The following is a 15,123-nucleotide window of genomic DNA, read 5'->3' as shown; positions in this document are numbered from 1 at the left end:
GAGGCTGTTGTCGTGGAAACCTGCCACGTTGCAATGACACCCCCCACCATCCCTCCCACACACACCCTCGCACACACACACACACACACACACACACATTGTGTTTTCTCAAAGTGGGCAGCGTGTCACTGCTCTTTCTTCCCTTGTCGTTTTTTATAAATGCCGCGTGGCAGGTCGGGCTTTGCCAGTCTGAGCTAATTTAATAGGCTGACTGAAGGTGAATGACAGGAGTGAGCAACCAATGAGAGGTGGTCTAAAGAGGACGGTCCGTCCCTCCCAGAAATGAGGGGACCACAGTTGGTTCTACCAAAGACAGCGGGGTGCTTGTCCTGCGGGACGGCATTCCAGAACGTTCCACAGCATTCCAGAACGTTCCACAGCATTCCGTTCAGAGCTCCAGAGCCGATGGGATTTCTTTCTCTCTGTCAGGAGTTCAATGTCCTCTAGAAGGACAGCACTTGAGCGGAACAGCAGCTCATTCACAGAGAATGTGTTCTGCGACGTTCTAGAACGCACTCGGTTCCACAGTGTAAGGAACAAATAGAAGGTTCTGGCTCTTGGAACGCTCGTCCCGTAGAACTCTCACCCAGCAGCCGTCACCATCACTGTCCTCGGAGAGACTCCCAAAAAAACCAAAAGAAACCGTTAAAAAACAAGAAAAAAGGCAAAACAAACAAACAAGTAAATGTCATATTATAGGTCATCATATTGTTTGACAGGCAGCTAACCCGTGTGTTGCTTCATATGTTCAATACATTTACATGTGGAATAAATAGGAGGTTTATTCCCTCTTTTTGTATACGTTATGTATTTAGGTCAGCTTTAATGTGATGGCATTTTTTATTGTGTTTTTTTTGTCTTTGTTCTCTGATTGGATTCTTATCTCTTCCTAGCTGATTGGTTTATCTGTCTTGCATTTGTGTTTCAAGTTTTTTGTGTTGTTGTCGTCTGTTTTCTATGCTGGCGGTCGGCCGGTCGGTCGGTGTCGGTCATCACGGAGCGTCTCTACAAGCCCAGCGTGCCGCCGATGGTTGACGCCAGGACCACGCCCAGGATGACGCAGCAGATGATGATCATGATCTTCTTCTGCAGGGGGGGGCAGGAGACACACAGGTTGGTTGGTTCTCTATGTGGGATGTTTCTGAAGGTGCGTTCACACCAAACGCAGCGCGGATTTTCTAAACTAAACGCCTTTTGGTCTGGTTCATGACATCACCTGAAGGTGTATTCACTGTATCTGACAACACACACGTTGGCTGTTCACGACAGCTGTATGAACACTAAATAAACACATTTTGCTGTGATTTCATTGCAATAAACTGATAAAAATGATACAGAATGATGATAATTTGTAAAAAGTCTGAGTTCATGTTTTGTTATTTCTCTCCTCAAGACGACAAGTAAACAACTTTTAAACGTTTGTTTTCTGAATGGAATCTGGTTCCATCGGTGCTATGCTAAGCTAACATTGTAGCAGCTCCATCACCACTCAACATGACGTCATCTAGTCGTGACCACAGCAGCGTGTTCTTCATCGTACCATAAGGTTTATACACGTTTATGCACAGGATCGTAGCATCTACAGGATTTGTTTCCTGATTCAACAACGTCAGTGATGGAGGAGGAGCATCTCAACGCTGATAGCGCGATGATTTCAACTCGGGCCAATCTGCGTCTTTCGCGTAATTCGCGCCACGTCTGGTGTGAACTGTGCTTCACAGCCGGGTCCCTGAGGAACAGCTCACCTTGCGGGCCTGGCTCTGGTATTTGACGGCCTTCTTGGTGTCAGATACGGCTCGCTCCACGTAGTCCACGGAGTGCTCCACGTTGTACTCGATTCTGTCAATCATCTCTCCCTGAAACACACACGCACACATCCATAGTGTTTCAGTTTAAACACGCAACGCCCACAAGCGACCTCTGACCTCTGGTCGCCGTCACGCTCACCTGGCTCTCCACCAGCATGGCCATGTCCACGAACATGTCGTGCAGCTCGCGGATGCTGTTTTCCAGCTTGATGATCTCGGTGTGTCGGGTCTCGATCTCGTTCAGAGCCTGCTTGGTCATCTGAGAGTCCATTTTGATCTGCAGGAGAGGACGTCTTTTAACAGACATTATTTCACTCTGATTGGTTTTCAATAAAAAGCATCTCAAAGTAAAACAGAGATTAAAAGGAAATACATTGAAAAATATATGATACACAACCAAAAAGTAGAATGGATTAAAAATAGCTTCATTTATTTAAACTTCAAAGGGATGTCAGTTGCTTGTTATACTCACCGATGTGTTGCTCTGAGTGTCTCAACCAAAATAGTTTTATTTGTAACTGCTTCTTTGCTGTTTTTTTCGATTACGTTCCATAGAAATAGAGTAATAGGAGCTGTCGTGGTCATTTGACTAGATACGAAATATGCATATTGTTGTTCGTTGCTGCTCTGTAGACTGTTAGCAGGCTCAACGAAGAATACACGAGACGTGTTTCGTCTCTTCTCTTCAATGACCAGATTCAGAAAGGATTTCAAAAATCGGTTTGTGTTTCCAGTGTTTTAGACATAAATATTTTTTGAATGAGATGATTCATAGAAATACACATGATCATAATTTTGAGGGGATGTCCTTCATGCTGTAGTTATGATCACGGTTGTCTCTCCTGTCTTTAAAATTAGAAACACAACATGAGTTCATGTGACGCTCAAGTATGGGGTCAGATCAGTCTCAATAATTGCAAATGCAAACAGAAAGATTCACAAATATATTCCAATGCACACATGAATAAATAACGATTTATATAAATGTAAAAAAAAATATTTCTGCATTTGTATGTATTTCTGTGTGGATCGCACTGCTGGAGACATGCCACGTACCAGCCTGCTTCAAGGCCTCCACCATCATCCCCGTCCCTAAAAAACAAGGATCACAGGACTCAATGACCACAGGCCCGTCGCCCTGACCTCTGAGGTCATTGAGTCTTTTGAGCGCCTTGTCCTGTCCCACCTAAAAACCCTCCCCGATCCACTCCTGGACCCCCTGCAGTTCGCCTACAGAGCCAACAGATCTGTAGATGATGCAGTCAACTTGGCCCTTCACTTCATCCTCCAGCATCTGGACTCCCCAGGAACCTACGCCAGGATCCTGTTTGTGGACTTCAGCTCTGTTTTCAACACCATCATCCCGTCTCTGCTGCATGATAAGCTCTCCCAGCTGCAGGTGCCCGACTCCACCTGCAAGTGGATCACAGACTTCCTGTCTGACAGGAAGCAGCGCGTGAAGCTGGGAAAGCACGTCTCATCCTCCAGGACCATCAGCACCGGTTCTCCCCAAGGCTGCGTTCTTTCCCCTCTGCTCTTCTCCCCGTACACCAACAGCTGCACCTCCAGTCACCAGTCCGTCAAGCTCCTGAAGTCCGCGGATGACACCACCCTCATTGGACTCATCTCTGGTGGGGATGAGTCCGCCTACAGGTGGGAGACTGACCATCTGGTGACCTGGTGCGGTCTGAACAACCTGGAGCTCAACGCTCTAAAGACAGTGGAGATGGTTGTGGATTTCAGGAAGAACGCAGCCCCACCAGCCCCCATCTCTCTGTGTGACTCCCTCTATCACTCTGTGTGACTCCCTCTATCTCTCTGTGTGACTCCCTCTATCTCTCTGTGTGACTCCCTCTATCTCTCTGTGTGACTCCCTCTATCTCTCTGTGTGACTCCCTCTATCACTCTGTGTGACTCCCTCTATCACTCTGTGTGACTCCCTCTATCTCTCTGTGTGACTCCCTCTATCACTCTGTGTGACTCCCTCTATCACTCTGTGTGACTCCCTCTATCACTCTGTGTGACTCCCTCTATCACTCTGTGTGACTCCCTCTATCACTCTGTGTGACTCCCTCTATCTCCCTGTGTGACTCCCTCTATCTCTCTGTGTGACTCCCTCTATCTCCCTGTGTGACTCCCTCTATCTCCCTGTGTGACTCCCTCTATCTCTCTGTGTGACTCCCTCTATCACTCTGTGTGACTCCCTCTATCACCCTGTGTGACTCCCTCTATCTCTCTGTGTGACTCCCTCTATCTCTCTGTGTGACTCCCTCTATCACTCTGTGTGACTCCCTCTATCTCCCTGTGTGACTCCCTCTATCTCTCTGTGTGACTCCCTCTATCTCCCTGTGTGACTCCCTCTATCACTCTGTGTGACTCCCTCTATCTCTCTGTGTGACTCCCTCTATCACTCTGTGTGACTCCCTCTATCTCCCTGTGTGACTCCCTCTATCACTCTGTGTGACTCCCTCTATCTCTCTGTGTGACTCCCTCTATCACCCTGTGTGACTCCCTCTATCTCTCTGTGTGACTCCCTCTATCTCTCTGTGTGACTCCCTCTATCACTCTGTGTGACTCCCTCTATCTCTCTGTGTGACTCCCTCTATCACTCTGTGTGACTCCCTCTATCACTCTGTGTGACTCCCTCTATCTCTCTGTGTGACTCCCTCTATCTCTCTGTGTGACTCCCTCTATCACTCTGTGTGACTCCCTCTATCACTCTGTGTGACTCCCTCTATCTCTCTGTGTGACTCCCTCTATCTCTCTGTGTGACTCCCTCTATCTCCCTGTGTGACTCCCTCTATCTCTCTGTGTGACTCCCTCTATCTCCCTGTGTGACTCCCTCTATCTCTCTGTGTGACTCCCTCTATCTCCCTGTGTGACTCCCTCTATCACTCTGTGTGACTCCCTCTATCTCTCTGTGTGACTCCCTCTATCACTCTGTGTGACTCCCTCTATCTCCCTGTGTGACTCCCTCTATCACTCTGTGTGACTCCCTCTATCTCTCTGTGTGACTCCCTCTATCACCCTGTGTGACTCCCTCTATCTCTCTGTGTGACTCCCTCTATCTCTCTGTGTGACTCCCTCTATCACTCTGTGTGACTCCCTCTATCTCTCTGTGTGACTCCCTCTATCACTCTGTGTGACTCCCTCTATCACTCTGTGTGACTCCCTCTATCTCTCTGTGTGACTCCCTCTATCTCTCTGTGTGACTCCCTCTATCACTCTGTGTGACTCCCTCTATCACTCTGTGTGACTCCCTCTATCTCTCTGTGTGACTCCCTCTATCTCTCTGTGTGACTCCCTCTATCTCCCTGTGTGACTCCCTCTATCACTCTGTGTGACTCCCTCTATCTCTCTGTGTGACTCCCTCTATCACCCTGTGTGACTCCCTCTATCTCTCTGTGTGACTCCCTCTATCTCTCTGTGTGACTCCCTCTATCACTCTGTGTGACTCCCTCTATCTCTCTGTGTGACTCCCTCTATCACTCTGTGTGACTCCCTCTATCACTCTGTGTGACTCCCTCTATCTCTCTGTGTGACTCCCTCTATCACTCTGTGTGACTCCCTCTATCTCTCTGTGTGACTCCCTCTATCACTCTGTGTGACTCCCTCTATCTCTCTGTGTGACTCCCTCTATCTCTCTGTGTGACTCCCTCTATCACTCTGTGTGACTCCCTCTATCTCTCTGTGTGACTCCCTCTATCTCTCTGTGTGACTCCCTCTATCACTCTGTGTGACTCCCTCTATCACTCTGTGTGACTCCCTCTATCTCTCTGTGTGACTCCCTCTATCTCTCTGTGTGACTCCCTCTATCTCTCTGTGTGACTCCCTCTATCTCTCTGTGTGACTCCCTCTATCTCCCTGTGTGACTCCCTCTATCTCTCTGTGTGACTCCCTCTATCTCTCTGTGTGACTCCCTCTATCACTCTGTGTGACTCCCTCTATCTCTCTGTGTGACTCCCTCTATCTCTCTGTGTGACTCCCTCTATCTCTCTGTGTGACTCCCTCTATCTCTCTGTGTGACTCCCTCTATCTCTCTGTGTGACTCCCTCTATCACTCTGTGTGACTCCCTCTATCTCCCTGTGTGACTCCCTCTATCTCCCTGTGTGACTCCCCCGTTGACGTGGTGGAGTCCTTCCTCTTCCTGAGCTCCATCATATCTCAGGACCTCAAGTAGGAGCTGAACATCAGCTCCATCACCAAGAAGGCTCAGCAGAGGATGTACTTCCTGAGGCAGCTGAAGAAGTTCAACCTGCCAAAGACAATGATGGTGCATTTCTACACAGCCATCATTGAGTCCATCCTCTGCTCCTCCATCACGCTCTGGTACGCTGCAGCCACAGCCAAGGACAAGGACAGACTGCAGCGCATCATTCACTCTGCTGAGAGGTGATCGGCTGCAATCTGCCGTCCCTCCAGGACGTGTTCACTTTAAGAACCCTGAAGCGAGCAAGAAGGATTGTAGCCGACCCCTCTCACCCTGGACATGACCTGTTGGTGCCCCTTCCATCTGGTAGCAGGCTGAGGTCCATCAGGACCAAGACCTCACGACACATGAACAGTTTCTTCCCGTCGGCAGTCGGGCTCATTAACAGAGCCCGGGACCCCCACTGACTCTGTCCTCCCCAGGACAAAGTCCCACCGGTCACTCCCGCACATCCGTCTATCACACTGGACACTTTCACACGACACCTCACTGGTCTATAGTCCTGCTATCTGTCCGCTTGTGCACTCGACTTCACTTTCTTATATTTCACTTTATTATATTTTACTTTATCTTATATTTTCTGTAAATTTAATTTGTTTGTACTTTGCATTGTTGATTGTTGTTGATTGTTGTTGATTGTTACGCACCTCCCGTCAAATTCCAAATTCCTTGTATGTTCAACATACCACGGCAATAAACGGTTTCTGATTCTGATTCTGATTTGTTTGTGGATAGCTACACATTTGTTTGTGGGTTTTTTGAGACTCCTGACGTTGCTGGATTCGCAAATGCGTATTTTTCAACGTTCTTATTTTCAACCAATCACATGAGCGCATCTCCCCCCTCCCCTCCCCACGAGGCTGCTAGCGTTAGAGTTGCGCAATTTGCGGAGGTGACAGGTCAGAACTTCCTGTTGCAAGCTGCCACTGTTTTGGTGCGGATTCCGCGGTAGTTTAGTCTTTATTTGTCATTATTTGACATTATGTGAAAATACATTAAGGTCCTTGAAGGTATGACTGTTGGTAGTTGTAATTAGTTTCGTAAAAAAACATGTGATCAGGTTCTTCTTACTGCCTCCCCTAAACTACTGTCCTGTTGAGACAGACAGGACAAACAGAGAAAATAAGTTGTATAAATATGTTCGTGCAGGGCAAGTCAACGCGTTATTATCGCGTTAACGCATTCATTAATTAACACCGACAATTATTTTAGAGCATGTTAACGCATTTTTTATTTATTTTATTTTGAAAGTGCGTTGCTCACTGGCAGCGGTGGAGGAACGGAGACGACTGGACATCGCTGGTAAAGTCACAGACACTCACATGTCAGTGCAGCTACATGCTGACATTCACCATAAACACATTCAAACACACAGATCGGGAGCGAAGGACTTTGAAAGTTAGCGGAAACATTAACGTGAGACAACATCCGGTTTCTTCAGACCAACATCCGGTTTTCAGAATAAGATGCTAACAAAGTATGAATTATATTCACATTAAGTATGAAACATGCTGCATCTCGTGAGTTAAAGGGAAAATACACATAAATTATGCGTGAAGTGTCTTTATTCTTTGATTCCTGGGTCACCTTCATCACCTCTGAGTGACAGCATCATAGTGATGAAGAGTAGCGCTGCATCATAGTGATGAAGAGTAGAGCTGCATCACAGTGATGAAGAGTAGAGCAGCATCATAGTGATGAAGAGTAGAGCAGCATCATAGTGATGAAGAGTAGAGCAGCATCATAGTGATGAAGAGTAGAGCAGCATCATAGTGATGAAGAGTAGAGCAGCATCATAGTGATGAAGAGTAGAGCAGCATCATAGTGATGAAGAGTAGAGCAGCATCATAGTGATGAAGAGTAGAGCTGCATCATAGTGATGAAGAGTAGAGCAGCATCATAGTGATGAAGAGTAGAGCAGCATCATAGTGATGAAGAGTAGAGCAGCATCATAGTGATGAAGAGTAGAGCAGCATCATAGTGATGAAGAGTAGAGCAGCATCATAGTGATGAAGAGTAGAGCAGCATCATAGTGATGAAGAGTAGAGCAGCATCATAGTGATGAAGAGTAGAGCAGCATCATAGTGATGAAGAGTAGAGCTGCATCATAGTGATGAAGAGTAGAGCAGCATCATAGTGATGAAGAGTAGAGCAGCATCATAGTGATGAAGAGTAGAGCAGCATCATAGTGATGAAGAGTAGAGCTGCATCATAGTGATGAAGAGTAGAGCAGCATCATAGTGATGAAGAGTAGAGCTGCATCATAGTGATGAAGAGTAGAGCAGCATCATAGTGATGAAGAGTAGAGCAGCATCATAGTGATGAAGAGTAGAGCTGCATCACAGTGATGAAGAGTAGAGCTGCATCATAGTGATGAAGAGTAGAGCAGCATCATAGTGATGAAGAGTAGAGCAGCATCATAGTGATGAAGAGTAGAGCAGCATCATAGTGATGAAGAGTAGAGCAGCATCATAGTGATGAAGAGTAGAGCAGCATCATAGTGATGAAGAGTAGAGCAGCATCATAGTGATGAAGAGTAGAGCTGCATCATAGTGATGAAGAGTAGAGCAGCATCATAGTGATGAAGAGTAGAGCAGCATCATAGTGATGAAGAGTAGAGCAGCATCATAGTGATGAAGAGTAGAGCAGCATCATAGTGATGAAGAGTAGAGCAGCATCATAGTGATGAAGAGTAGAGCAGCATCATAGTGATGAAGAGTAGAGCTGCATCATAGTGATGAAGAGTAGAGCAGCATCATAGTGATGAAGAGTAGAGCAGCATCATAGTGATGAAGAGTAGAGCAGCATCATAGTGATGAAGAGTAGAGCAGCATCATAGTGATGAAGAGTAGAGCAGCATCATAGTGATGAAGAGTAGAGCAGCATCATAGTGATGAAGAGTAGAGCTGCATCATAGTGATGAAGAGTAGAGCAGCATCATAGTGATGAAGAGTAGAGCTGCATCATAGTGATGAAGAGTAGAGCTGCATCATAGTGATGAAGAGTAGAGCAGCATCATAGTGATGAAGAGTAGAGCAGCATGATAGTGATGAAGAGTAGAGTTGCATCATAGTGATGAAGAGTAGAGCTGCATCATAGTGATGAAGAGTAGAGCAGCATGATAGTGATGAAGAGTAGAGCTGCATCATAGTGATGAAGAGTAGAGCTGCATCATAGTGATGAAGAGTAGAGCTGCATCATAGTGATGAAGAGTAGAGCTGCATCATAGTGATGAAGAGTAGAGTTGCATCATAGTGATGAAGAGTAGAGCTGCATCATAGTGATGAAGAGTAGAGCAGCATCATAGTGATGAAGAGTAGAGCAGCATGATAGTGATGAAGAGTAGAGCTGCATCATAGTGATGAAGAGTAGAGCTGCATCATAGTGATGAAGAGTAGAGCTGCATCATAGTGATGAAGAGTAGAGCAGCATCATAGTGATGAAGAGTAGAGCAGCATCATAGTGATGAAGAGTAGAGCTGCATCATAGTGATGAAGAGTAGAGCTGCATCATAGTGATGAAGAGTAGAGCTGCATCATAGTGATGAAGAGTAGAGCTGCATCATAGTGATGAAGAGTAGAGCAGCATCATAGTGATGAAGAGTAGAGCTGCATCATAGTGATGAAGAGTAGAGCTGCATCATAGTGATGAAGAGTAGCGCTGCATCATAGTGATGAAGAGTAGAGCAGCATCATAGTGATGAAGAGTAGAGCTGCATCATAGTGATGAAGAGTAGAGCTGGTCATAGTGATGAAGAGTAGAGCAGCATCATAGTGATGAAGAGTAGAGCAGCATCATAGTGATGAAGATTAGAGCTGGTCATAGTGATGAAGAGTAGAGCAGCATCATAGTGATGAAGAGTAGAGCAGCATCATAGTGATGAAGAGTAGAGCTGGTCATAGTGATGAAGAGTAGAGCAGCATCATAGTGATGAAGAGTAGAGCAGCATCATAGTGATGAAGAGTAGAGCTGCATCATAGTGATGAAGAGTAGCGCTGCATCATAGTGATGAAGAGTAGAGCAGCATCATAGTGATGAAGAGTAGAGCTGCATCATAGTGATGAAGAGTAGAGCTGCATCATAGTGATGAAGAGTAGAGCTGCATCATAGTGATGAAGAGTAGAGCTGCATCATAGTGATGAAGAGTAGCGCTGCATCATAGTGATGAAGAGTAGAGCAGCATCATAGTGATGAAGAGTAGAGCAGCATCATAGTGATGAAGAGTAGAGCAGCATCATAGTGATGAAGAGTAGAGCAGCATCATAGTGATGAAGAGTAGAGCAGCATCATAGTGATGAAGAGTAGAGCAGCATCATAGTGATGAAGAGTAGAGCAGCATCATAGTGATGAAGAGTAGAGCAGCATCATAGTGATGAAGAGTAGAGCAGCATCATAGTGATGAAGAGTAGAGCTGCATCATAGTGATGAAGAGTAGAGCTGCATCATAGTGATGAAGAGTAGAGCTGCATCATAGTGATGAAGAGTAGAGCAGCATCACAGTGATGAAGAGTAGAGCAGCATCATAGTGATGAAGAGTAGAGCAGCATCATAGTGATGAAGAGTAGAGCTGCATCATAGTGATGAAGAGTAGAGCTGCATCATAGTGATGAAGAGTAGAGCAGCATCATAGTGATGAAGAGTAGAGCAGCATGATAGTGATGAAGAGTAGAGTTGCATCATAGTGATGAAGAGTAGAGCTGCATCATAGTGATGAAGAGTAGAGCAGCATGATAGTGATGAAGAGTAGAGCTGCATCATAGTGATGAAGAGTAGAGCTGCATCATAGTGATGAAGAGTAGAGCTGCATCATAGTGATGAAGAGTAGAGTTGCATCATAGTGATGAAGAGTAGAGCTGCATCATAGTGATGAAGAGTAGAGCAGCATCATAGTGATGAAGAGTAGAGCAGCATGATAGTGATGAAGAGTAGAGCTGCATCATAGTGATGAAGAGTAGAGCTGCATCATAGTGATGAAGAGTAGAGCAGCATCATAGTGATGAAGAGTAGAGCAGCATCATAGTGATGAAGAGTAGAGCTGCATCATAGTGATGAAGAGTAGAGCTGCATCATAGTGATGAAGAGTAGAGCTGCATCATAGTGATGAAGAGTAGAGCTGCATCATAGTGATGAAGAGTAGAGCTGCATCATAGTGATGAAGAGTAGAGCAGCATCATAGTGATGAAGAGTAGAGCTGCATCATAGTGATGAAGAGTAGAGCTGCATCATAGTGATGAAGAGTAGCGCTGCATCATAGTGATGAAGAGTAGAGCAGCATCATAGTGATGAAGAGTAGAGCTGCATCATAGTGATGAAGAGTAGAGCTGGTCATAGTGATGAAGAGTAGAGCTGCATCATAGTGATGAAGATTAGAGCTGGTCATAGTGATGAAGAGTAGAGCAGCATCATAGTGATGAAGAGTAGAGCAGCATCATAGTGATGAAGATTAGAGCTGGTCATAGTGATGAAGAGTAGAGCAGCATCATAGTGATGAAGAGTAGAGCAGCATCATAGTGATGAAGATTAGAGCTGGTCATAGTGATGAAGAGTAGAGCAGCATCATAGTGATGAAGAGTAGAGCAGCATCATAGTGATGAAGAGTAGAGCTGGTCATAGTGATGAAGAGTAGAGCAGCATCATAGTGATGAAGAGTAGAGCAGCATCATAGTGATGAAGAGTAGAGCTGCATCATAGTGATGAAGAGTAGCGCTGCATCATAGTGATGAAGAGTAGAGCAGCATCATAGTGATGAAGAGTAGAGCTGCATCATAGTGATGAAGAGTAGAGCTGCATCATAGTGATGAAGAGTAGAGCTGCATCATAGTGATGAAGAGTAGAGCTGCATCATAGTGATGAAGAGTAGCGCTGCATCATAGTGATGAAGAGTAGAGCAGCATCATAGTGATGAAGAGTAGAGCAGCATCATAGTGATGAAGAGTAGAGCTGCATCATAGTGATGAAGAGTAGAGCTGCATCATAGTGATGAAGAGTAGAGCTGCATCATAGTGATGAAGAGTAGAGCTGCATCATAGTGATGAAGAGTAGAGCTGCATCATAGTGATGAAGAGTAGCGCTGCATCATAGTGATGAAGAGTAGAGCAGCATCATAGTGATGAAGAGTAGCGCTGCATCACATGCTCTGACTGTGATGAAGACTCAACACACACATGTAGATGAACGTGTGAAACATGTTGTTCTGTTCACAGCAGTGGAACGTTTCACACACTGAGCACAGATATAGAAGAGATAGAACTGCTGCTCACAACAACCTGATGTGTTTAACGTGTTCACACACAATGTTATTCACCGGTTCGTTATTTATTCATGTGTGCATTGGAATGTATTTGTGAATCTTTCTGTTTGCATTTGCAATTATTGAGACTGATCTGACCCCATACTCAAGTCATCTGAACTTTCTTGCTTGTGGCTGGGGTTCCTGCAAAAATGCAACTTTTACTTTGAAGGAGAGGGTGACATTGGGATCTTCAAAATAAAACCAAACAGGTACTTTTTTTAAGTGTAAATCAGTTTCTCTTGCTTCGAACTGACAGTTCAGTTGCTGGTGAGGACCTTTGAGCTCCAGTGGTGCGGTGTCGTCTGGCTTACTTACCTGCTTACAGAGTGACTTAACGCCAGCTGTAAACCGTGTTTCTGACCTCCACTGGTTGGGACTCTGTGACATCACATGTGGGTGTGGTTTCAACCAGAGGAGCTCAGTGTCAAACGTTTTGATTTTCAGCTCAGTGTTAAGTCACGTGACCCGACCGCAACCGTCGGTCTCAGCTTGGGCCAGAGGCAGAGGTGCATGCACGTATTTGAGCTTTTACTTTGAAAAGAGCGAATGATAATTGTGAAGCGACTCCCATCAAAATAAGAGCTCTCTCTAGTGCATCCTCCTATTGTTACATGCCATGTGACAACGGCCGTGTTCACTTGATGTCTCAGCGCACCTCGTGGCGATTCTGCAACCCAGGTAATTAATCACAGAGGGAAGCAGAATGGCTCAGGTAAAAGTGAGGCTCAGGTGCGGTGCTTACATCATCGGTGAAGATGGCCAGCTTGCCACTCTCCAACATGTCCTCTAGTTCTTCGTTGGTGGTGGTTCTCCCAGCTGCAGACAGAACACAGAGAGAGAACGTTCAAAGCGGACAACTTGCTCAGTCACGTGGTACCTCATGTGTCACATGACATGTTGAGCGTCACATGGTACATCACATGTCACATGTCACATGGTATGTCACATGGTACATCACATGGTACATCTCATGTCACATGGTCTGTCGCATGGCATATGGTATGTCACATGGTCCGTCTCATGTCACATGGTACGTCACATGTCACATGGTATGTCACATGGTACATCACATGTCACATGGTCCGTCTCATGTCACATGGTATGTCACATGGTACAGCACATGTCACATGGTCTGTCTCATGTCACATGGTATGTCACATGTCACACGGTCCGTCTCATGTCACATCTCATGGCACATGGTCCTCTCATGTCACATGGTCCGTCTCATGTCACATGGTACATCACATGTCACATGGTCCGTCTCATGGCACATGGTCCGTCTCATGTCACATGGTCCGTCTCATGTCACATGGTACATCACATGTCACATGGTCCGTCTCATGGCACATGGTCCGTCTCATGTCACATGGTCCGTCTCATGTCACATGGTCCGCCTCATGGCACATGGTCCGTCTCATGTCACATGGTCCGTCTCATGTCACATGGTCCGCCTCATGGCACATGGTCCGTCTCATGGCACATGGTCCGTCTCATGTCACATGGTCCGTCTCATGGCACATGGTCCGTCTCATGTCACATGGTATGTCACATGGTCCGTCTCATGTCACATGGTATGTCACATGGTCCGTCTCATGGCACATGGTCCGTCTCATGTCACATGGTATGTCACATGGCCCGTCTCATGTCACATGGTATGTCACATGGCCCGTCTCATGTCACATGGTATGTCACATGGTCCGTCTCATGGTATGTCACATGGTCCGTCTCATGGTATGTCACATGGTCCGTCTCATGGTATGTCACATGGTCCGTCTCATGGCACATGGTATGTCACATGGTCCGTCTCATGGCACATGGCCCGTCTCATGTCACATGGTATGTCACATGGTCCGTCTCATGGCACATGGTATGTCACACGGTCCGTCTCATGGCACATGGTATGTCACATGGCCCGTCTCATGTCACATGGTATGTCACACGGTCCGTCTCATGGCACATGGTCCGTCTCATGTCACATGGTCCGTCTCATGGCACATGGTCCGTCTCATGTCACATGGTATGTCACATGGTCCGTCTCATGGCACATGGTATGTCACACGGTCCGTCTCATGGCACATGGTATGTCACATGGCCCGTCTCATGGCACATGGTATGTCACACGGTCCGTCTCATGGCACATGGTATGTCACATGGTCCGTCTCATGGCACAGGGCTGTAACGGTAGTTAGTTGTAAGTCCCGGTTCGGTCAGTAAGAACACAGAAGCATCAGGATCCGTTCGTTTTGTGTTAAAGTGTCACAGATGTCCACAGATCTCCTACTGGAGACTAAAGGCACATTTCGTCCTCTGGAAACTTTGGTAAACTATTTTCACGATAAAATTAGGAACATTTTTAACATTTTAGGAACACTGAATGCTCCCAGAAGGCCATAGGTCACAACAGATTCTAAAACCGATATGAAACTAAAAACACCAAATATCTTTTTGTGTTTCTTCGTGGTGGTGATGGACACATCTGCTGCTCAATGTGTGTTTTCATGTTTCCAGACGTCTTCCAGCTCCTCCTTTATATTTACTCTCTCTCCATCACGTGACCGACTCACAGCCAATCAGCTTGTTGGGCTAACGGTATATCAGCTGATCCCTAATGTGCTGCTGGCTAGACTCTATATGCACATGAATATATATAGATATATATATGTAGATATATATATATACGTATATTCATCATGAGTTGTGTTCCATTTTTAACAATAATAATAATATAGAAATACTGTGTGTACTGTTTGTACTGTATGTAGTAGTACTCTGTGTACTGTGTGTACTAGTACTCACTGTGTACTTTGTGTAC

At 45.9% G+C, this 15,123-nt stretch overlaps 1 protein-coding gene across 1 annotated transcript in view; it reads right to left on the bottom strand.

Annotated features, from left to right (window-relative positions):
• Positions 1-945: 945 nt before the first annotated feature.
• The window catches only part of stx1b (syntaxin 1B), a 69,165-nt gene continuing 54,987 nt past the window's right edge, over positions 946-15,123 (bottom strand). The window contains exons 7-10 of the mRNA XM_079282192.1: positions 13,054-13,127; positions 1,948-2,085; positions 1,746-1,856; positions 946-1,086 (exon numbers count right to left, since the gene is read on the bottom strand). Of these exons, the coding sequence (XP_079138318.1) occupies positions 1,006-1,086; positions 1,746-1,856; positions 1,948-2,085; positions 13,054-13,127 (404 nt within the window). The 3' untranslated portion in view covers positions 946-1,005. The remainder of the gene's footprint in view (positions 1,087-1,745; positions 1,857-1,947; positions 2,086-13,053; positions 13,128-15,123) is intronic.

This window comes from Melanostigma gelatinosum (genome assembly GCF_949748355.1).
Source record: "Melanostigma gelatinosum genome assembly, chromosome: 13".
Lineage (NCBI taxonomy): Eukaryota > Metazoa > Chordata > Actinopteri > Perciformes > Zoarcidae > Melanostigma > Melanostigma gelatinosum.
This window is presented reverse-complemented; position numbering and strand designations above follow the sequence as displayed.